Consider the following 25,214-nt stretch of genomic DNA (forward strand, 5'->3'; position numbering starts at 1 on the left):
TGATTCTGTGTAGCTCTAAAATATCCCTTCAAATCAGGCAATACAAAACACCTTGCTCTGTTGGAAATATCAACTTATCCCACTTAACTCTTTCCCTCTCCCTCTTCCAGAAAAATTCCTTCAACTCTTTATTAATTGCTGCCCACAACTTCTCCTCTGGTTGATGAGAACGGACGGCGCAGTGGTGCAGCGGTAGCATTGTTGCCTCACAGCAAGAGGTTCTCCGGTTTGATTCTCGGCTGGGGTGCCTTCTGTGTGGAGTCTGCATGTCCTCCCTGCGTTCATGTGGGTTTCCTCCGGATTCCCCAGTTTCCTCCCACATCACAAAGACATGCATCTGGAGTGTTTCTCCCTGGGCCTCCGCTGAAAATTGGCTTTGTTCCAAGTCAGACTTTCCCGGTTAACAAATGTTAAATAAAAAATATAATAAATGTCTGACCTGTATATAAAACGAAAGCGACAAAAGATTTTTTCATTGTTTGTATCCTGCTATCCATATCCATAAACAAAATATTCCAGTTTCTCATTTGTTGTATTATCTTTTCTTTAGTTTCTTCCCACATATCCTTAACTGACAAAACATAAGGCTTTTTAATCAATACATCTAAATACTTCATCTTATAGTGTCCCCATAAATATGGGCAGTCCTGAACCAATTCATGTGTGGGGACATACTGTACGGCTATAGCCTTTGTTTTATCTTCATTAATTTTATATCCTCAAAAGACTTCAAACTCTCAAAATGTTACACAACACTGAAATATCACTTTCTGGATTTATCAAGTACAAAATAATTGCAATAATATCACTTCAAAAAATTCAATTTTTCTTGATTGGCATATGAATTATATCTTTGAAATTCTGGGTCCCTTATTTTCCTTGCCAATGGCTCTAAATATAAAGCAAATAACAAAGGGAAATAAGGACAGGTTCCTCTGTTCAGACACAACTTATGTTGCTTCCAATTCTTCATATATCCTCTTAATTAACCTTATTATTAAATGTAAATGTTTTCATTGCCCTACTCATAAAATCCCAGCTTACTCTGTTAAATGTTTTCTCTGTATCAAGACCGACCAACAAAGGTGGTATTTACTTACATGTTACTTCTCCCTGGAGCATCATTGTTCTATTAATATTGTCGAATGCTAGCTTCACCTCCACAAAACCACATTGATGATCCATATCCATCAAAATTGTTAACACCTTTGCCATTCTTTTAGCTAGTACAGATTTAAACACTTTATAATCATGATTTAAAATTGAAATGGGTCTATATGAAGCTAGACATGATAGGTCTTTACCATCTTTAGGTATTATAGCCACCACAGCTTTCTTCCAAGATGTTGCTACTTCCCTTCCTTTTAAAATACTGTTCAACAAAACCTTCCAGATCTTTCTCACTTTCATCCTTCCTAACTTCCAAACTTCAACAGGAATACCATCTGTTCTTGGAGGCTTTCCTGCAGATTGATAATACATCACTGTTTTATCTCATCTCCTCCTGTGTTAACTGGTAATTGTTGAGCTTCATCTACCTCTAACCTTGGTATAATTAAGTCTTCCATCTTCTTCTTCTTCTTCTTCTTTCGGCTGCTCCCGTTAGGGGTCGCCACAGCAGATCAACTGTTTCCATTTCTTTCTGTACTCTGCATCTTGCTCTGTCACACCAACTACCTACATGTCCTCTCTCACCACATCCATAAACCTTATCTTAGGCCTTCCTCTTTTCCTGTTACCTGGCAGCTTCATCCTTAGCATCTTTTTCCCAATATACTCTGCATCCCTCCTCAGCACATGTCCAAACCAACATAATCTTGCCTCTCTGGCTTTGTCTCCAAACCTTCCAACCTGGGCTGACCCTCTAATATACTTATTCCTAATCCTGTCCATCCTTGTCACACCCAGTGCAAATCTTAACATCTTCAACTCTGCCACATCAAGCTCTGACTCCTGCCTTTTTGTCAATGCCACTGTTTCCAACCTGTATAACATAGCTGGTCTCACTACCCTCTTGTAGACCTTCCCTTTCACTCTTACTGGTACTCGTCTGTCACAAATCACTCCTGACACTCTTCTCCACCCACTCCATCCTGCCTGCACTCTCTTCTTCACCTCTCTTCCACACTCACCATTACTCTGAACTGCTGATCCCAAGTACTTAAACTCATTCACCTTCGCCACCTCTACTCCCTGCATCCTCACCATTCCTCTATCCTCCCTCTCATTCACACACATATATTCTGTCTTAGTCCTGCTGACCTTCATTCCTCTTCTCTATAGAGCATATCTCCACCTCTCCAGGGTCTCCTCCACCTGTTCCCTACTCTCACTACAGATCACAATGTCATCTGCAAATATCATAGTCCATGGAAACTCCAGTCTGATCTCGTCTGTCAACCTGTCCATCACCATTACAAATAAGAAAGGGCTCAGAGCTGATCCTTGATGTAATCCCACCTCCACCTTAAATGCATCCATCACTCCCACCGCAGACCTCACCGCTGTCACACTACCCTCGTACATATCCTGTACCAATCTTACATACTTCTCTGACACTCCTGACTTCCTCATGCAATACCACAACTCCTCTCTAGGCACCCTGTCATATGCTTTCTCTAAACCAAAAAAGACACAATGCAACTCATTCTGACCTTCTCTGTACTTCTCCATCAACACTCTCAGAGCAAACATCACATCTGTAGAGCTCTTTCCTGGCATGAAACCATACTGCTGATCACTAATCATCACCTCCCTTCTTAATCTAGCTTCCACTACTCTTTCCCATAACTTCATGCTGTGACTGATCAGTTTAAAACCTCTGTAGTTACTACAGTTCTGCACGTCACTCTTATTCTTAAAAATCGGTACCAAAACACTTTTTCTCAATTCCTCAGGCATCCTCTCACTTTCCAAGATTTCATTAAACAATCTAGTTAAAAACTCCACTGCCATTTCACCTAAACACCTCCATGCTTCCACAGGTATGTCATCTGGACCAACAGCCTTTCTGTTCTTCATCCTCTTCATAGCTATCCTTACTTCCTCCTTGCTAATCCACTGCACTTCATGATTCACTATCCGCACATCATCCAACCTTCTCTCCCTCTCATTCTCTTCATTCATCAACCCCTCAAAGTACTCTTTCCATCTGCTCAACACACTCTCCTCGCTTGTGAGTACGTTTCCCTCATTATCCTTTATCACCCTTACCTGCTGCACATCTTTACCAGCTCAGTCCCCCTGTTCAGCCAATCGGTACAGGTCCTTTTCTCCCTCCTTAGTGTCCAACGTTTTATACAACTCTTCATATGCCTTATCCTTAGCCTTCGCCACCTCTCTTTGCCATGCACCTCATCTCCTTATACTCTTGTCTACTTTCTTCATCTCTTTGACAATCCCACTTCTTCTTCGCCAACCTCTTTCTCTGTATACTCTCCTGTACTTCTTTATTCCACCACCAGGTCTCCTTGTCCTCCTTCCTCTTTCCAGATGTCAAATCAAGCACCCTTCTAGCCATCTTTCTTACTAGCTCTGCTGTAGTTACCCAGCTATTTGGTAACTCTTCACTGCCAGCCAGTGCCTGTCTTAACTCTTCCCTGAACATCACCTCACAATTACCCTTTTTCAATCTCCACCATTTGATCCTTGGTGCTGCCCTCACACTCATCCTCCTCTTCTTGATCACCAGTGTCATCCTACAAACCACCATTCTATGCTGCCTAACTACACTTTCCCCTGCCACCACTTTACAGTCTCCAATCTCCTTCAGATTGGCCCTTCTACATAAGATATAATCCACCTGTGTGCATCTTCCTCCACTCTTGTATGTCACCCTATGCTCCTCCCTCTTGTTAAAATACATATTCATCACAGCCATGTCCATCCTTTCCACAAAATCTACTACCATCTGACCTTCTGCATTCCTTTGCTTAACACTATACCTACCCATCACTTCCTCATCCCCTCTGTTCCCTTCACCAACATGCCCATTGAAATCTGCTCCAATCACCAGTCTCTCACCCTTGGGTACAGTCATCACCACTTCATCCAACTCACTCCAAAATTTTTCTTTCTCATCCATCGCACACCCAATTTGTGGAGCATATGCACTAACAACATTCATCATTACACCATCAATTTCCAGCTTCATAAACATCACTCTATCCGACACTCTTTTCACCTCCAAAACACTCTTAGCATACTGTTCCTGCAGGATAATGCCTACGCCATTTCTCCTCCCATCCACACCATGATAAAACAATTTGAAACTGCCTCTGATACACCTAGCCTTGCTCCCCTTCCATCTGGTCTCTTGCACACACAATATACCAACCGTCCTTCGGTTTATCATATCAGCTAGCTCCCTCTCTATACCAGTCATACTGCCAACATTCAAAGTTCCAACCCTCACTATCACAGTCCTAGCCTTTACCTGCCTTCAGGCATGCCTTCCATCTCTTCTCCTCCTTCGGCCAACAGTAGCCCAATTTCCGCCAGCACCCTGTTGGCCAACAGTACTGGTGGCAGTCATTGTTAACCCAGGCCTCGACCAATCCGGTATGAATTTCTGTACAGTTTTCTGCATATATGATGTGGCACAATTTTATGCCGGATGCCCTTCCTGACGCAACCCTCCCCATTTACCCGGGCTTGGGACTGGCACAAAGAAATGCACTGGCTTGTGCATCCCCAGCGGCTGAGTTATAATTAAGTCTTCCATAAATATTTCAATTTGTGCTATTTTCTGATTTGCACAATTCTATGCTTTATACACATTTTCATAACATTTCTGAAATATCTCTAGTACCTCTATAGGATCTCTGGTTATTTCTCTTGTTATAGGCTCCCTAAGTCTGTCGACAATGCCTTCCACTTTCTGTTAACCTAAGCAGTTCTTATAAAACATTTTGTGCTCTGGAGATATTATCAAAAATAGCTGCTTAACAGCAAGATTTCTAAAATCATGTACTGTATAGAATCCAGATACTTCCTTATTTTCTCTTTAGCGGTCTGCAGTTGTGCCTCTTCTTGTTCTGTGAGATTCCCCTTATAATGCCGTATTTGAATCTTTTTCAGCTGTTCTAAATAATTCGTATTACTTCTTAACCATATCTCTTTATCTTTCATTTCTACCTTATTTTTAATCTCCATTTTATTTTATCCCACTCACTAGCTATAACTTCAAAAGAAATTTCGATCTTCCCTATAGCTGCTCATCTGTTGGCGACGGCACCAGTGACTTTGAGAAATATTGCAAACCTTTGAAGACATTTGAGGCTAAAAATGAACACTTTTGCACTTGCATTGCTTATTATTACTCTACTGTGAAGGCTTACTGCAATATTTATTTGTTTTTCTGCACTTACTTAAAGCTTAAGCTGCTTTTCAAGCTGCTGTAAGGGCTGATGTTCTGTATTGAATTAGTGTATCTAATGATTTGCTAAGTTAGTTTCAGGCATTTGTTTGTTGTTCCTCAACACTTGGGTTCCATACCAGTCATTTTATATTTAGAGGGTCAAAGTCTGCACTTTTGTGGCAGGAGAGGGCTGATTTCTCCCATCTGAGCTGAAAATTGCTAGTACAAACCTCATTGTTTGCTTACCTGATTGTTCTGTAAGCTTAATTAGTGTAAAACTTGCTTTTTTTTCTGAGCGTATATAAGCCTTGAGTTTGCACATGCTGTTCTTAGCGCAGCGGCGATTACTGGTGCCTTGCATAAATGCAATCTCCTGAACTTGAAATTTCTCTGTAAAAAACAACTTGGAACTTTACCTCAATCCTGTAGTACTCAGCAGATAACCAGTTTGTGCGGTGAGCAGCACTTACCCATTAATTTAGGACTATTTAAGTCTACATTACCTTATCATGTTACCCAGGTCTTTCATTGCTCACACAGCATCTAGTTTGGGCATAGGGCAAAATCACAGGCTAGGTTAGCTATAGATTACACCAAGTAAGCACCCCCCCCGGTAATAAACCCCCTCTACTCCTAGCCCTTGCAAGTACAGTAAGACCTGCAACCATGGATGGGCACTTTCCTACCATTTCTGTTTCCAACTTGGTGGACATGGGCATACAGAGGGAATGTAGCAATTGCTTCATGTACATTGACAATCACTTAATTCTCCAACAGACAAATACAGTATGTGAGACATGTAGTAACATATTGTCACTGGAGGCCAGACTCTTACATACACACACAAAATGCAACAAACAGGTTGTCAGTGACTCACACATGCCACTCACTGCACCCACTAAGGACCATACACATGGACCTACATATGCATAGATGTTCAAATGTAACTTACCCAAACCTCAAAGGCCTCTCAAGTGCAGTTCTCAGAACCTCTTCATGCACACAAACAAGACATTTACCATCACAACACATAAAGCCACATATCATTGTACCTCAGCTAGCAACCCCATAAGGTGAAACATTTCATAACCCAACATTCTGGTCATAGGTGACTCCATTGTAAGACACACCAATGTTCCCCTTACAAGGCTGGATACAGAGAAGGCTACAGTTAGTTGCCTGTCAGGGGCCAGGATCTGGCATATCATGCAAGCATTCACATCACTTATGCCTAAGTACCAGTATGACTCAGTCATAGTCCATGTGGGCATAAATGACCTGAAATATACCTCCTTGGACTATATGAAGACTTGACTGAACTCTTAGAATATGTGTCACAAGTAGATATGAAGCTAACACTGAGAAGCATTCTACTGTCTTCCAGGATGATGCCACAATGCAAATAGAAAATGATCAACTTTAGCAATTGACTTACCTGCTGGTGTCATTCCAAAGGGATCCAAATTTGTCACCTGGGAGGACATGGTTGACAGGCCACTCTGCTTTGCCAGGGATAGCCTTCACATACCATCTCTAGGCTTTAGGATACTGGCAAAAACATCATCCACCCCTATAGTGCCTTTTCTAGGAACTACCAAACAGACAAACATTCCAACATAACAAAAGCTACTCAGGACAAGCTAAAGGTAGTACTACTCAGTGCTAGGAGTCTCAACAAGAAACTGCACTCCCTAGAAGCTGTCCTCACCCTGGAGAATGCTGCCATCTATGCAGTTACTAAAACATGGTTTAAAGCCACGAAAACCACTCCAGCAGTGAAACATACGTTCCATTCACCCACTGAATATTAAAGAGTAAAAGGCAGAGGTGTATCTGTCTACATAAAGGATAAACTCACCTCAAGGCTGGTCAAACAATATGACATGCTTGAGCTATTCCATGTCTAACTAACTACAGGAAAAATCCATTACCACATTCTTGCTTGCTAAAGGTCCCCCTCCATGAACCAGGAAATCCACACATCATACCTGGAGTTACTTGAAGCACTCACCATGTAGCCCAATACCATATTCATGTGTGATTTCAACTACCCCTCAATTAACTAGGAGGCATGCATGACCACTAACATACAGGCCCAAAGATTTCTCAACCTTCTGAATTCAAATATCCTGGAACAGCTGATCTGCCCTCACTACCAGGGGAACAACTATCCTAGATCTGGTAATCACAAATATGGCTGAGCTCTGCACCACTCCCCCAATGTGTGATGTTCTCACTGGTAAAATTAGATCACAAAGCAGTCTCCCTGGAACTCAAGGTAAAATTAGACCCCCACCAAACCACAAAACTTTAAAAACATTTCTAAAGCAACCTATCGGCTATTAACTGATGGTATAGCTAGATTCCAACTCCCCAAAATCCAGAAAACACAGAAGCCTATGCAGAGGAGTACACAAAAGCCCTGTATGACCACATAAACAACTGCATACAAATGGCAGTACCAAACCAAAACATGCCCAGATCAACCTGCAAAAACTTGCTTTTGTCCAACCTTTCTTCTCTTACTAAACTGTAAAGCCCATATTTACTACAACTGAACTACTCACCGAAAAGACTCCTCCACCCCCACATTTAAAATACCACCGACTACGTACTACACTAAACTAGAGCTTATATCATGAAATGTTTTATATGGATATTACTAAGAAAAAACTACTTACAGTTATTTTTTTTCCTTTCAGTGTCCTAAACCTTAATGACATAAAGTGGGAATGTGCTTTACAGTCTATCCTCAAGTTTAACAAAGTCAACAAAATTTCAATCTTTCTCAGCCATGTTTTCTTGCAAAGCCAAAGCCATATTTCACAAATGAAAATTATGTTTTATAATCTCACATTTATTCACTAATTTCAGTGCTGCTGATCTTCTTCCTGTTCATCTCCATCTCCCAGCACCAGGCTCTCGTTCAAGTCCAAGGTATTCCTGATTCTTTTAGTCAACTCCTGTTCTTTTTTCTATCTCTCAAGCATTTTCCTTTCGAACATTAGAAAATGTTTCACTGGCAAATTCTCCCTATGAGCTTTATTGTCAAAAGAACAATAATCAGAGTCCCCTTCTGTTTGATGGATCACTTTGTGTTGGATAAACCTTTGTATTTCCTCTTTAGCCTGTTTTGTATCAAAAAAGTCTCTGATCTTCAAGGAGAAAATATTCTGAAGACAGCTGGACATGCAACTTAAATCTCACACCTGCCTCTCAAGTTTTCTCTGTGCATTTTGTCTTCTAATTCTACCATTTTTTGAAACAGCTCATCTTGAGAAACCTCATACTGAGCCAGCCTTTTCTTCATTTCAAGCTCTGATTTTTGTAGTTTAATTAGTTCATATGAATAGCTATTTAAAGCTTCTTCTATTTTTCCAGCCTTTTGTAATTTGAGTTGATATACTTCTTCAATGTTTCATGAGTACATTTGATTTATTGTATTCTAAATTACTTGTAGCCATCATTTGTATTAAAGCTGAAGCTTGAACTGCTTTTTGTTGGGGAGCTGCAGGATTCCTTTCAGTCAGTGTTTTCTCTTCACCTTTTCTAGTTGAATTTCTTTTAGGTTCTCTATATCTTTTCTTTGCTGGAATCCAGACAGTGTGCTTACTAGCTAGCAACTGAATTTTACTCAAGCTAGCAGAATTACTATCTTTTATTTTTCAGTTTCTTTTTTTACACTGAGAAAGCTGGAACTAAGGTGTTGATCAGTGTGTAGTCATCTTGGAAGTCCATGTTTGTCCTTGATGTAAATTGAGACATCTCCATCTTTTTCCCCTTCCTGTGCAGTAATTGGTCTAAATGTGAGGAACCATGGACTGCCAGGTTCCACTCCGTGGCTTTAAACCGTGTCTCAGTAACTGCACACTGATGTATACATTCTCTAGGGTGAGGAGAACTTGCAGGGAGTGGTGTTTCTTGCATAGACTCCTGGCATTCAGCAGTAACACCTTTAGATTTTCTTTGTTATGACAGAAGGTTTATTAGGTTGGCAATGCCTAAAAAGTCAGTATGGGAATGGACAAGGCTTTAGCCAATATTTGAAAGCCTAGAGGGGACAGGTGCAGGTCATCCCTGGCAAAGCATGTGTGGTCTGTCAACCATATCTTCCCAGGCTGACAAATATTGTACCCCCTTTAAATGACACCAAAAAAGACAATTAGTAAAGTCAATTATGTTGTGTTCATAGGCTCATGCTAGCCTGTGAAATACAGTCATAGAGCTCCATCATGTCTCTCTTCATATAGTCCAGAGATATACATCTCAGGTCATTTACACCCACATGGACTATGACTGAATCATACTGGTACTTGTGGTTCAACAATCTGAGTGTGTGTGTGTGTGTGTGTGTGTGTGTGTGTGTGTGTGTGTGTGTGTGTGTGTGTGTGTGAACTGGCAGATCCTGGCCCCTGACAGGCAACTGACTATGACTCTCAACTTACTCAGCCTAGTGAGTGGAAGCTCTATGTCTTACAGGGGAATCTCTTATGACCAAAATATTAGGTTCTGTGAGGGCTTGTCTTATGAGCTTAAAAGTTGAGACACTGTGAGATGTGACTGTATATGTAGCGGTTAAGTGTTGTTTTGGCAGAGTGCTCTTGAGGCTGCTGAGGATGCTTTCTGTAAGTGAAATGTCTGGGAAGCCTTTGGGATTTAGGAAGATTATGTTTAAGAGCCTCAGCATATGTAGGGCTATGTGTTTGGTCCATACTATGCATGGTGGATGCAATGTATGTATTTCTAACAACCTGTTTAGTATTATAAGTACTTGTATGTGAGAGCCTTGCCTCTAGTAACACTGTAACTACAACTTTCACATAATTTATCAGTTTAAGAATTAGGTGGCTGTCAGTAAACATCAGACAACTGTGACATTGCCTCAGGATGCTCATATCCACCAAACTTGCTGCAGAGATAGTAGGATAGTGCATATCCATGATTACAGACCCATATTATGTGATCTACAAATGTGATGCCTTTACACAGGCTCAGAAAACCAGTAAACAAGCATAATAATCCTCTGGCAAATCACAATAAGCATACTCTGATGTTTTCTCAGTGATTTTCAGCACAGAATGATATCAAGCTATTTCCACTGCCACTAGAGTGCAGACCTAACCCTTCTAACTAAATCACTCGAAGTGCAGTATATAATTAACTTAAATCGTAATCCAAGCTGAAAGTGCAGGCAGGAAATAATCAGTTTACACAGTAACTCATGCAGCAAACAGTTAAAGTAGGCAGGAATGCAGAATTCAACACTTTACATGTAATAGCAAAAACAAAAGTATTCTAAAATGATTTAAAGTGCACTTTGCTCCGTCTCTCACCAGAAGCAAAAGAGCAGCACTAGTCCAGGCTGCATTCCAAGAAGTAGCATTAACCCAGATATTTATGGGTTCAGTAAACTCACTGTTGTCTTCTGATAGTAGATACCCTGGTGAGAACCTACAGCAGTTGAATGTAACAGACAGCAGCTAAGCTGCACAAGGACCCTGAAGAGGTTCGTAACAAAACTACAACCAGGTCACTCAGTGAAGTTCCACACATACTGCCATATCAGAGACCATCAGGATCCAATGTTCCTCTGTTCCACCTCTCACCAAGAGCAAAGCATTAGCTTTAAACTGAGGCTGGCTCCCAGCAAGCAATTTTTAGGCTTTCCAGCAACTGGCTATCTCTAGGAATGCCAGGAAATAATGTGCCTCTGCTTCTTATCTGAATAGGAGCAAAACCAAAGCAATGATCTCAAGCTGAGTCCTAAGAAGCAGTACCTAAGCTCACCAGTAAATGGTAGCCCAGTTTCACAAGTTGTAGATTTTAAAAGTAAGATGGAAAAAAAAGGATTAAACTCTGAAATTTGCAATATGTACTAAGCAGGATGGTATGAAACAGAAGATAACTAAAACTTTAAGAGTCTAAGGGAAGGACCTTTCCAGTTCATCTCTCAGTGTCTGGTATAATGAGTAGATTAGATGAGACTGAGAGAAGCATCCAAATTCAAATTAAAAGGGGCAGGCAGCTGAAAAGCCACCATGTTTAAAAGCACAATAGAGATGGGGGGGGGGGGGGGGTGAGAAAAATCAAATGCAGTCAGAGAAAAGCAGGGTCACATAGCACTTCAGTTTAAATAATAATTCAGCTAAATACTTGCAGCTAAATAAGGCATCCTATTTCTCAGCTCCTCCCATTAATGTTAGATTTGATTTCTTTTCATTCAGTGAATGGAAAAGGAATTCTTTTCTAATTGATAAAACAGGCTTTAACATAAGAACTGGTTTTGGAACAAACAAATAAGTAAATAAATAAAGGAATTATCCAAACCTTATATGAATAAATTCAATCTAAAATTAAAAATGCAGTCAGACAACAGCAGAGTCAAACAGTACTTTAGTATAGGCAAAGAAAAAGGGGTAGGGAAGTGTTAAAAGAAAGACCAGTTCTGGCTGAGTTTATTGCTGTGTCCAGAATAGAAGCTGCAGTTTAAAAAGGATTAATTAGTAGAGCATATAAAATAATGCATGATAACTATAAGAATCAATCAGAATAAGTTAGAAAAGATTGAGAATTGAGAATGGAAGGGCAATATGGAGAAGAACAATGGAAGGCCGTCTGTATGGCTCCCTTCCAAGTATGCACAACAATTTAGAAATGTCAGGATTTTTGTGTTGAGACGTATGTATAGATATTTTCACCCCGAGTAGACTTTGGAGAATTTTTACACAGGTAAACAATAATTGCTGGAGGTCTGATAGAAAAGACAGGAGTACTTGGCAACATGTTTTTGGCAATATAATGACTTGGTGGATTTTGAAAATACCCTACAAGGTACTTTATCAGAAATGTTGGGGGAGTAAATGATGGTAACTAAGGAAATTATTCTTTTGAGTGGGGATATCAAAACTGAATTGCCTAGACATAGTAAGGTCCTATAAAGTTTAATGCTGTTGGCTGCCAAAAAAAACAATTACTAGAAAATGGAAATCAAAAACTAAATTGACAGCAACAGAATTATTGAAAGATGTAAAGGAAAGGAAATAATTTGAGGTGCAATCTTTAGAAATGGGAAGAAGCAAACTTCATTGAAATAAATGGAATCTGTGGGAAGAATACATGCAGAATAATTTTCAGGTGGTGCAGGAGTGTAATTTCAGGGAAGGTAGAACTTGTGCAATCTAAGTAATTTTAAATTGAATAATAATTGTTAAGAACTAAACCATATATGTATAATGCCTGAAAAAGAAACATCCCTTTTATGGTTGGTTTGCCTTTTATAACAGTGAGTGTACCCCAAGTCATGTGAAATATGTGAAATTAATAAAGATGTTTACAAATTAAATATAGCACAACATTATGTGAGGTTCCTTGCCTCAACAACTCAAACAAATGACTTACTGGTGTGTCAGATTCAATTGAATTCATAATTATCATTGCTCCACCCATGGGAGTGGCCAGGAAATCTTTGCCAGCAATTTAATGGCTAATATATTTCTCGTATCAGTGGAGGCTCATTCATTGTGGCCTGAAGTGGTCAACCAGGAGTCATAATGTTTCAGAAAAATTATTTCACTTCTAAGAACAATATTCACAAGGAATTGATTGCCAGAACAAAGTGTGTAAAACAGTGAGCTCAAATTTACAGCATTTCACTTCAACATTCCCTTTTCCGTTCATAAATCCACTAGTTTAATATGGTAATGAAAGCTATGAACCCATATAAAAGTTACTGCAACATAAAATGGGCAGTTAATTGTTCATGTACACAAATGCCATGTGTGTGACTGTAATATCCTTGTAAATAAGGAGACCAAACGGTTCTTGAAATGTAGGGATTTTTATATAAGAAAAACAGGTGCCACCAACATGCTACATGTTCACATCTTCCACATAGAAGCGTACACCGGAACTACCGGGTGAACAGAGAATACCAGAACCAAAACTAACCTGTTGTCAGCCCACAGCGCCCCTACAGGTCACTAACAACATTACCTGCCCTATACTACATTCCTCCCCTCTTAAGCTTTGACATCCTCAACCTAAATAAGAGAAACGAGAGAAACAAAAAAAACAATCCACCCAGTCACTTAATTTCTAACTAACCGGCTAAATCTTAAACTGTTACCTTCCAATCAAGTTATGTTGCCCTTGTAACCTATACAGGCACTTTTAACACTTATAGTCCTTCAAGTAACTAGGTTTAACCAGTACACGTTTAGAACGTCGCAATGGAACCACACTAGGTGACTCAGGTGTCACGTTTACCACTTCTGGTACAGGGGTGTCCATCCCTGAAAAGGTTGGTCCCTCTGGAACCTCTCCTTTCGAGTCCATGCTGTCTTTCTCTGGCACCAGGATCGGGGATCCTCCTGCAGCTGCGAGCACTTCTCCAGAAACTAATGGTATTTCCGAGGCTTGCAGTTCCATGAAGTCCTTCTTCTGTTCGCTCCGCAGAATCTGGTCCACATGTCTCCTCACCAAGAAACCTCCATTCAACAAAACCTTGTACGACAGTGGACCCGTGCTCTTGGCAACGAATCCTGGAATCCATTTAGGTCCATAGCTGAAGTTTCGAGTCATCACTGCATCTCCCACGTGGAAACTTCTCTCTCGCCGTCGTCGGTCATGATGTTCTTTTTGCCCCCACTGTCTCCTCTCCGCCTTAGCTCTGAGGTTTGGATGCACCAGATCCAATGTTGACCTCAGTCTCCGTCCTTGCAACATCTCTGCAGGTGACAATCCTGTCGTAGACTGGGGTGTAATGCGGTAGTTGAACAACACCCATGACACTTTTGCTGCCATACTTCCTTCTCCGGCCTTTTTCATCATTGATTTGAAGGTCTGGACAGCCCTTTCAGCACAGCCATTTGAAGCAGCATGGTATGGTGCCGACGTGACGTGTACAATGCCATTTTTTTCCAGAAAATCCTTGAACTCCACACTCATGAAACATGAAGCATTATCTGATACAATAGTCTCTGGTAGTCCTTGGCTACTGAAACTTTTCCTCAGGCATTCGATGGTAGTGGTGGAAGTGGCTGTTTTGACGGGGTAGGCATCCATCCATTTAGAATGAGCATCCATTATTATCAAAAACATTGACCCCATAAAAGGACCTGCATAGTCTATATGAAGTCTCTGCCATGGTTTACTCGGCCACTCCCATGGGTGTAGTGGTGCAGCCACAGGTGAGTTGTGATGTTGTTGACAGGTGTTGCACTCTTTCACAGCGACGTCAATGTCGTGGTCCAACTTGGGCCACCAGAAATAACTTCGTGCTAAGGCCCTCATTCTGGTGATGCCCACATGACCCTGGTGCAGCTGTTGTAAAAGTGCACTTCTTCCTGGGGGAGGGATTATCACTCGTGCCCCCCACAACACACATCCATCTTGCACACTCAACTCTGTTTTTCTCACCACATAGGGCTGAAAAACTGGATCAGTTTGTTGTGTTGTCCAGCCTTGCTGGACCAACTGAAACACTCTGGACAGCACAGGGTCTTTGCGTGTCCATCCGCTCCGTTCCCTCGCTGACACCAACGTGATGTCCTCCATCATCAGAACTCGGTCCTCCGTTTCCTCCTCCTTGAGATGCCCAAGTAGAGGTAGGCGGCTCAGTGCGTCCGCATTGCTACGGTGTTTCCCGGACTTATAAACAATCTCATATTCATAAGCTCTCAATGTTACAGCCCATCTCTGAATGCGGAGAGAAACCATCTGAGGCACTGCTTTCATCTCGTTGAACAGCGACAACAATGGCTTATGATCGGTGCAAACAATAAACTTCCTGCCATAGAGGTATTTATGGAAGCGCTTAATTCCAAAAATTACAGCCAAACCCTCTTTGTCTAGCTGGGAATAGTTTGACTCTGCTGGGGTTAAGGTTTGTGACATGAACCCGATGGGTCTTTCTTGTCCATCTGGCATGCGGTGTGCCAACACGGCCCCTAGCCCATAAGGTGATGCATCACATGACAGAATTAAGTCCTTGTGAGTATCGTAGTGCACCAACACCTCGGAGGACTGCATTAGCTCCTTGGACTGCTCAAACGCTCTGTCCTGTTCCTCCTGCCACGTCCACACGGTCTCCTTCCTTAATAGTTTATGTAAAGGAGCTAACAGCGTTGACAGGTTTGGTAGGAACCTGTTATAGTAGTTGAGTAAGCCTAAGTAGGCCTTCAGTTCTGTAACATTTGTGGGTGCAGGTGCCTGTCGTATGGCTTTTACCTTGTTTGGCAGGGGGTGTAGGCCCGATGCATCCACCTTGTAACCCAGGAACTCTGCTTCCTTTTCCATGAAAGCACATTTACTCCGCTTCACCCGCAGACCAGCCTCTCGCAGTCTCCTCAGCACCTCGTTCAAAGTCTCCAGATGCTCGCGGTTGTTCCTACCCGTCAGCAGGATGTCGTCCAAATAGACAGCCACATTTGGGATTCCTGCCACCAGTCCCTCCATTATTCTCTGGAAAATAGCTGGACTAGAGGAAACACCAAAGGGTAAACGATTAACTTGGAACAAACCTTTGTGTGTGTTAAGGGTGACATATGACTTTGACCCTTCATCCAGAACGACTTGTTGATATGCATGACTGAGGTCCAGTTTGCTAAACTTTTCACCTCCAGACAGCTTTTCAAATAAATCCTCCAACTTTGGTATTGGATACTGCTCCAGCTTTGAGACTTGGTTAACGGTTAGCTTGTAGTCACCACATATGCGTACAGTATCATCTGGCTTTAATACTGTAACAATGGGTGCTGCCCACTCCGAAAACTTTACTGGTTCAATTATACCTTGCTTTGTGAGTTGCTCCAGCTCAGTCTCCACTTTCTTCTTCATTGCGTATGGTACGGGTCTTGGTTTGTAAAATCTTGGCGTTGCGTTTTCTTTGACGTGTATCTTGGCTGGTGGACCCCTCCAGGTACCCAGTTCCTCTTTGAACACTTCTTCATTGTTCTCCAGCACATCTTGCAAGGTCAGCAGATGCTGTTCTATTTTATGGAGCTGTAGACAGCCCATTTTCAGCTCCTTTAGCCACGCCCGGCCTAACAGGTTTGGTCCGCTACCTGCCACCACCATGACTGGCAACTGTTTGACTTTGTCTTTGTGTGTTACAGTTACTTTTGCCATCCCTAGGGTGGGGACTTTTTCACCTGTATATGTTTTCAAGGTCACTGAACAGTCCTGCAACTCCTGAGCTTCATTTTCTTGCCATAACTTCCCATATTCAGCCTTTGACAGAACTGTCACACTACATCCAGTATCCACTTCAAAATGGACCATTTTACCATTTAAGTCCAACTGTGCTGTAATGGGATCGACTCTTTCCATCCTTGACTCTTTCATGTTAAGCATAGTAAACACTTCCTCTTCTTCACTGGTTTGTTGGTCTGTAGCTTCACGCATGTGGTGTGCATACTGTTGTTTTATTTTCCGGTTTCCCTTTCTGTCCTTTATGCTGCTCTTTTCCTCCCCCTTCCTCTGCTGGTCCCTAGAGGGCGTCGACCTGCACATTTTCTTCACATGGCCCTTTTTTCCACAAGCATGACATTTTTCATTTAAGAAACGACAGTTCTGTGACAGATGTTCACCGCCACACCTGTAACAGGAAAACTGACCAGACTTCCATTGTTGTTTATGCTCCATCACCACTTTATGCACTGGCAGTGGGGTAGCACTCCTGCTCCCAACCCCCTCGATTGTTCTTGGTTGTAAATCACGAATGTCTTTATTCGCTGTCTCGATGACCTGTGCCAGCTTTAAGGCCTTTTCAAATGACAACTCAGGCTCCGCTAACAATCTTCGTTGTATGCGGTCATCTGCAATGCCACATACGAGCCTATCACGTAGCATTTCTGTCAGTCTGTCACCATAGTTACAGTGTTGCGCCAGCTCTCTCAGCACTGCAACATACTCCGTTACCGTTTCATTAGCCACTCTTGTCCTTGAATTAAACTTGAACCTTTGGACTATTTCACTCGGCTTCGGGTTATAATGTGACTGAAGCAAGCACGTCAACTCCGTGAACGATTTATCCCCCGGCTTATCAGGACTCAATAAGTTCCTCATCAGACTGTACGTCTTGCTGCCCACAGAGCTCAACAATATGGCTCGCTTCCGGCCAGCGTCCGTTATCTGGTTTGCTTCAAAAAAGTGTTCCAACACTTCACAATACTCCTCCCAGGTCTGTGTCTGACAGTCGTATGCAACCAGCGACCCTAACATGGAAACAGCCATAACTCCGGCAGCCACAGTCTCTTCGTCGTCCGACATTAACTGCACCCCGCCGTCTTCAGAAAAAAAACTCACCCGCCGTCGTCACTCTCAGCGGACTCTGAGTTCTCCCGTTTCCTCGTCGCCAATATGTAATATCCTTGTAAATAAGGAGACCAAACGGTTCTTGAAATGTAGGGATTTTTATATAAGAAAAACAGGTGCCACCAACATGCTACATGTTCACATCTTCCACATAGAAGCGTACACCGGAACTACCGGGTGAACAGAGAATACCAGAACCAAAACTAACCTGTTGTCAGCCCACAGCGCCCCTACAGGTCACTAACAACATTACCTGCCCTATACTACAGTGACCACAAATAAGGCACCAGTTAAGCTATTTCAAAACTAAGTTTGAAATTAATACTGGACTTGAGGTCTCATGTTTGCAGATTTACTAATGACAAACAATTTCAATATATAGCAGACCCTTATAAATGTAAAGTGTAGGTCAAATTGTTTTGGAAACAAGTCTCTCAAAATGACAAATGGTACTCATTGAATATTCTTGCAAGAAATTAGTCTTTATTATAACCAGCAGCATAAGGTAAGGCATCTAGAGAAAACATAAGAATCCAGACTGGATAGCAGTCAACTTGATGGTTGGAACTTATAGCCAGGAAAATGAAGGAGTTTATTCCACAGCTCCCAGATGATCTATACCATAACAACAGAAGGAGTGATGCTCTGTACCGTCACAAGAGAATGTATATCCCAAACAATTACCCATGGTGAATGGAAGCCAGAGTTTCCAAGCAGCACATACCCAAAGAACCAGCAAGTAGATATGAGAATCTAATGCCATTCTGTACATTTAGGCACTTTAAATGTGGGAAGACTCAAAGTCATATCATACAGACAATGGTGCATCCATCTATACTTACAGTAGTTAAATGAATATAGCTTTAGCATCACTCATAAAATTTGAAGCTCAGGGAACCAGAACTGATAGAGCTGTTAGAAATAATGGCTACACTGCAGATCTGTTCAGAACACACAACTACAAATAGACTTTTAATAGCTATAAAGATTATGACTTGAAAATGCTGTGCACATTTCCTAAGTGGATAAGAACAACAAATGAAGAGACAGGGTAGGAGCATTTTTCTTTTAAATGTTGGTGAGTCTTTGGGTAGCACTATGAAGTGTAAGTACAAAACAAACATTTTTGGCAGCTCTCTCACATATAAAAGGTTTCACTATAAAATGTATCAGGACATGTCACACGCCCCAAGAAACTGCAAGCACACTATCCTCACAGCTGCAGAGGTATAATACTATAGGTTTATATGTGTTTACTAGGCTAACGATTACAAGAGCCTATTTAAGCCTAGCCATGTATCCCAAATCTCTGACAAGTTCTGATACCGTTGATAAGTGTAGGCAGGGGTTTGGGAGATGAAGCATTTACAAGCAGTGGCCATTAGAGACAGAGGTGCCAAACCAGAGATGAATTTCCTGTTCCCCATCCAATTGTCCAAGTTGCACTTGAATTGGGTTAGGGAGGAACTCTGCTTCACATGGATGGGGAGCCTGTTCCATAGACGGGGTAGTCTCTGGGATACATATCTGTCTCTCCAGCAGGACCTAATTATATCACAGGCAAGGTTTAAGTCTTTAGAATGGGTAATTCTGGTGCTGTGTGTTTTGTGGATATGCAGGAGGTCCATCAGAGTGGGGTCTGACAATGCCCTGTATGCCAGGCATAGATCTCCCCTCAAAAGCCTGTAGGAGACAGAATACAGGGATAGGGCCTTGAGGTGGTCTGCATAGGATATTTTACTTATGCCCTGTATTCTTTTAGTAAGGAACCTCTGCAGATGTTCCAATTGTGGGATATGCCTGGTTAGCTACATACCAAAGGGGGCCTGGCACTCAATGATAGAGCTGATGAATGCCAAATACAGTAGAACAATGATTTCTTTAGACTTAGATGCCATACCTTTATTTATAAATTGTGCAACATAGAATAACTTCCTCACTACTGTAGACACATGATGGTCAAAGACTAAATTACTATTTATGTGTGCCCCTAAGTCCCTGACTACTGGTTCAACTCTAAGAGGTGTGCTGTCAATATCATAGTTACCAGGGGTGGATGACTTCCCAAAGGATACTATTAAGCATTTCTTGGCATTTCGTTTTAATCCATGGCTCTGACACCAGTTGTTTGTCTGTGTCAGCCCCTCCTGGAGAACATTTGTGTCAATGTGGGATTCAATGACAGCTCCTAATTTGCAATCATCTGCAAATTTAGTAAGCCAGAGACCACTGACATTGGCCTTGCCTTCAGAGAAGTAAATGCCAAAAAGAAGCAGTCCAAGGACTGATCTCTGAGGGACTCCACTTGTGACTGGCCCCTTAGCAGAGGTAGACTCTAAAGATCCAACTCAGAGTAGAACAAAACACCCAGAAAGGCTAAATTTGGGAGGGCATGGGAAGGCAATGCAAACATATCCCTCTGACTCTGACTGTCACAGTAAACGCATTGTAAAGTAGCTATTCTCAAATGAAGTGGTAGGGAAGGTTCATTCAGTCACTCAATTTGACTACAGTGCTAATATCTAGGCATCTTACAACCATGAAAATCCATAAAAAATATACAATAATGCTATAAAAGACCACCTGACTTAAAATGGTCATGCTTCACATGCAGGGATTATGCTTTTCATCTTTGAGATTATTTAAAATGACTCAGCAGAGTGCACAGTAAAAGTGAAACCACAGTGCAGACTGCTGCTAAGTTGAACTGTATGCATGCCATTTTACTAATGTGTATATCCTCCTAGGACACAATGTAAGTAGGGTATAAGTGCTATGCATGTATCTAAAGCACCCTGTGCATTTTGCATGGGTGTTCATGTAATCACACCTTTGCATTTGAGTAGCCAGATGTGTTCATAACAGCTCCCATGTCTGAGTAGCTATTTTCCATAATGTACACTCTGTTACCTGGCTCAAATATGAAACATAAATTCCAATACCTTCTGATTACCTTTGAAGCTTCCATGACACATCTGGCTACCAGAGCTGACTTTCCCATCCCAGAGGGTCCAGTTATGAAGATGAATGCTTTCCCTGCTGCCATTAGCTTTTCTTTCTCTTCTGTTTCTCTCCTGCTTGCCTTCCTGGAGTAATTACTTCTACGACTCTGGTTGCCACTTCTTTGGCCATCAGCATCCTTTGGTTGCTTGAAAGTTTGCCTTGCCAGAGTATCCCGGATATTTGCTGTTATGTGATGTAGTATGGAGCTTACGTCAGCCTCTCGCCCAAGCACCAGCTGGCTGCTCTGTTGCAGGTAGAGTAGGTGCTGTACCTGCTGTACCTGCTCCCTGAAATAGCAAAAACAAATGTCAGGAGGGATGCATACAGTTCAGCATTAGCAAAGGCTACTTACATCAACTACTGGTCCAAAACAAAACAGAAAATGGCTAAATGGTCTCTGAAAAACTAACTGCACCAAACCACAATGAGCCTTTCTCTGAGCTTAATATAAGTTTGCACTGCAGAACAAGTAAAGTAAAAGTGGTAGAAATATGTATGTGAATAAAATAAGAAAGCAGTACCCAACCTATTTATGTACAATGATTACATTTATTTCTGCAATGGCAGAGACTGGATCAGAAATTTCCATGGCGCATCAGAGGGGCAGCATGGGTGGTAAGGATAATAGGAGCTATCCTTCTAGGGAGGGTTTTCAAGGCTAAAGAACTGCAAGGAGACCCTAACGTAAAGCCTGAAGGAGCCCATTCACAACTGAGCATTGCAGTTCATTAGAGAATCTGCAGAGGCATGCATGCGAATAGGTAGCAAGCATGACACTACAGGTTCTGTCTCTCAGGTGAATAAATATACCTCTCATTCCTCAAAGGTGACACCAGAATAAGTGTCTTGATCTCACCTCATCACCACTAGTCCCAAATCGGTAGCCATTTTAAATGTTGAGACCTGCTAGAGCTAGTCCCAAAACACGGAGAAAGAATGGCTGAAAAATGAACTTATATATATATCAAGTCTGAGAAGGCCACTTCCCAGAATATTCCCTTTTCTCCAAGGTATGGTGAACTTGGAGTTGCTATATATAAGTTTGGGGTGTGGGGAGGGCAGAAGGTTTTGCCCTCCTGCAACAAAGAAGTTTAAAGGAGAAGAGCAATCTTTGTGATTCACTCTTTTCATGTAGTGTCGGTCTTTTTTTTACAGCTTGTCAGCAATTGGCATTTTGAGTGCCAACATTTCAACAAGGAACCATCCGTATTATGGCTGTCAGCCAATTAACATGCCATTCATGGTCAGCAGGCATGATCCTGAGTGATAAGCCAGCACATGTGATAGTTTGGGTTCGGCTGGGATTCAGGGCAGTCGGAGCGGCCTTAGGTCAACTGGTGCCCTAGGCAAAAGGACTTCACGGCAACCCCCCACCACACCACCTGCTGCCCCCATCCTGGTCTACCTACACCAAACAAATCCTAGAAAAGTGCCCCTAGTAGGGCGGCGTCCTAGGCGGCCGCCTAGTTGGCCTATGCCTAAGGCCAGCTATGAGCAGACATCTGGATACCCACAATAGTTGAGTGGAAGGTAAAGACAGAAAGCAAAGGACCGGGAAAAAATTCTAACAGTACACCATACAAGCACACACTCATATTTACACCCACCAAACGCTGTTACCATTTGTACATACCCAACATGATTTACTTATCTTGCATATTAACCCACTAGATGTGATCACTTCATACTCGTAACTTTCACACTCACTCATGATCATTTCACCCTGACACTTAATAATTTGGTAATTCAAGAGCTGTCAGGGTGAAATGAGCACACTCAATAATTTAAATGAATGGCACACACAAGGGCACAGGTGCGCGCGCGCGTGCGCACACACACACACACACACACACACACACACACACACACACACACACACACACACACACACACGTGTGTGTGTGTGTGTGTGTGTGTGTGTGTGTGTGTGTGTGTGTGTGTGTGTGTGTGTGCGCAAACCTACACTTATAAGCAGGTCCAAGTAAATATCTGTTGATTTAGAGTTATAGTTAAGAAAGCTATCAAAGTTATGAGGTTGTATTTATCACAGCAAATGATGCATCCTATCTTAGTCAGTTTTCAAGATTATGATCTTCAAAAATTAAACATATCTTTATGATGCAGTATCATGAAAACAGTGACACTTTTCTCCTGCAGCACAGAACATAAGCAAGGAAGAAGGTTTTTTACTAAGAAGGCTTTTTACTGTCAGAGTAAACACATTGTAATCTTCATTTGAAAAATATTAGTTATACATTCATGAAAATCTCTGAAAATATGTTTGCAGTAAAAGTGTGACTGAAAATATTATAAGAAGTCTCTTAAGATCTATATGGTAAATTTTACGTAAAAATGTTATAAAATGGCAAATTTTTCAGACTGCGTTTACCATTTGAAATGCAAGCTTCATAATCATTATTAGGGTTTAGAATTTTAGCTCTGTTTTCTTTATATACCCATGTTAAAACTACAACTTATGAATTAAGGTAGCAGTAAACCTAAGATCTCTGTTTTCCCACTGAACCCAGGTATATTAGGACTATCAAACCATAGATACTTCCTTCTAGATAAACCTAATCCTCAATTTACAAAGATTGTAAACAATACAGTGTAGTCACCCAGTGTAATCTGAGTCTCCCAGAAGAGCTTTCAGGTTTCTAGACACAAATTTAAATTATATCTGACCTCTTCTGTCAAAGTCAGGACTTTCCTGTGTTTTGCCAGCAAAATGATGGCCAAGTCCCTTCTTTCCTTTCTGGTGCCACATGCATATACTAGGAGGTCACCAAACATCTATAGTAAAATTAAAAATCTGCTTACAGATTTTTCCAGTGTTAAATTCTTCCTGGGAAAATCCCAGATACACTCAATATCACTTAGTTTGGCTTCACTTCTCTCTTCCTCTTAGCCCCAATCCCACCTACAATTCATTACTACCGTTACATCTTTTAGTAACAAACTATCTTCTCGACATAGGTTGTACAGCTAATTCTTCACATCAATTCCTATAACCCCAGTCTTCTAGTTACATTATTTCACTCTAACTCATCATTTTAACTCATGACCCTTCCAACAAAGCAACGATACGCACAGCCTGATACGCACAAACATAACCTTCTTCCCCACTACTATCCTTCTCCTCACTCTCGACTAAACTCTCTTTTCCATGCCTCACTAGTACATTCCACTAATTCCCTCTTTTGCTGCCTTACCTTTTACACTTGCTGACCACACAGTTCTGTCAAAGACATCTCATCCTGCGCTTCCTCTTCCTCCCCACAAATCGCACAGGCTATGGTGGTGACCATATTCTACTCTCCGCACAAAGACTCATTGTGGGAGAAATCCTTCCTCATTAACACTCTACTTGCTTCCATGTTCTCTTCCGTCCTACATTCCACGCAGGTTCTTTAGTAGCAGTCATTCCCCTCCTACATTCCACGCAGGTTCTTTAGTAGCCGTCATTCCCTTCTCCGCCCACTAAGGCAGCCCCTGGTGGCAGCAAGCTGTGGTCACTGTGCTCATTTTCTCCATTTCTAAAGACTTATGATGGCAGCAAATCCTTCCCCACCTGTTCATAATCTTCTTCACCGTCTTCCTCCCTCTGATAGACTTTAATGGCAGCAAAGACTGTCCTTCCATCTTTCTCCAGCCTCCCTGAAACTTACTTTGCAGTGAGCAAAGAGACAATTTTAAATTATACTTAACTACATTTAGCAAACTTTGCATGCTATCACTAAAACTTTGGCAACAAAATCATTCACTCCCAAAATCTAACATCTCCTTCTTCCTCACCTTGTTATTTTTTGCTGACAGTAGGGATTGTCTTCTTGTCTTCCTGCACCGACATACATCTCTCCCATCAGCTCTTAAACTTTTCCGTCTTCTTCCTCACGTCACATAGACTTTGGTGCCAGTAAGGACTGCCTTCACATCCTTCTAACCCCTCTCTCAAAATACTCTAGTTGCAGTAAAGTGTGGCACTCACTTCAGTCCTTCCTCTTCCAGCACTAAATAAAACTACATCTGTTTCTGCCCCCTAATTAAAACCACATATATCTGCCTACCAAAAAAAAAAATCCAAATTCAGCCCTAATCTGGAAATACACAAATTTCACCTTGTTTGTTATAACAATACCTACACTAGTATCTCTGCTATATTCTCTAGACACTTGGTCTATGAAGATAAGCTCCAAGCCAAATGAAATTAATCATTGTAGTTTATGTTATTAAAGCAGAAGTCAGCTCCATGCTTCAACAGAAAACAACTTTTCCCATGAATTAGACTAACCCCATTACTATGAAAACAGTCCAAAAGTACATCAAAAATGCAGACCCTTCTACAGTATCCAACATCATCCAACTGGTTACAGCTAGTGATATCAACTAAAAATCCTGGTCTCCAACATCCATAAATATTTTCTCTTTCATAACCCCATTACTGATACTAATTCATATCCTCCCACACATCCTCCCCATACCCTTTCCTTGCATCTTGCATCAATATCAACCCTCCAACAGCTTCCCAATCCCATGA

General features: G+C 41.6%; 1 protein-coding gene across 1 annotated transcript in view; it reads right to left on the bottom strand.

Annotated features, from left to right (window-relative positions):
- LOC122800280 (uncharacterized protein K02A2.6-like) overlaps nt 1–25,214 on the bottom strand; it is a 247,206-nt gene that overhangs the window by 113,774 nt on the left and 108,218 nt on the right. The window contains exons 2-3 of the mRNA XM_044069768.1: nt 20,628–20,964; nt 13,565–17,491 (exon numbers count right to left, since the gene is read on the bottom strand). Of these exons, the coding sequence (XP_043925703.1) occupies nt 13,565–17,491; nt 20,628–20,964 (4,264 nt within the window). The remainder of the gene's footprint in view (nt 1–13,564; nt 17,492–20,627; nt 20,965–25,214) is intronic.

The sequence above is a fragment of the Protopterus annectens genome, chromosome 4.part0, assembly GCF_019279795.1.
Source record: "Protopterus annectens isolate FY-2018-M chromosome 4.part0, PAN1.0, whole genome shotgun sequence".
Lineage (NCBI taxonomy): Eukaryota > Metazoa > Chordata > Ceratodontiformes > Protopteridae > Protopterus > Protopterus annectens.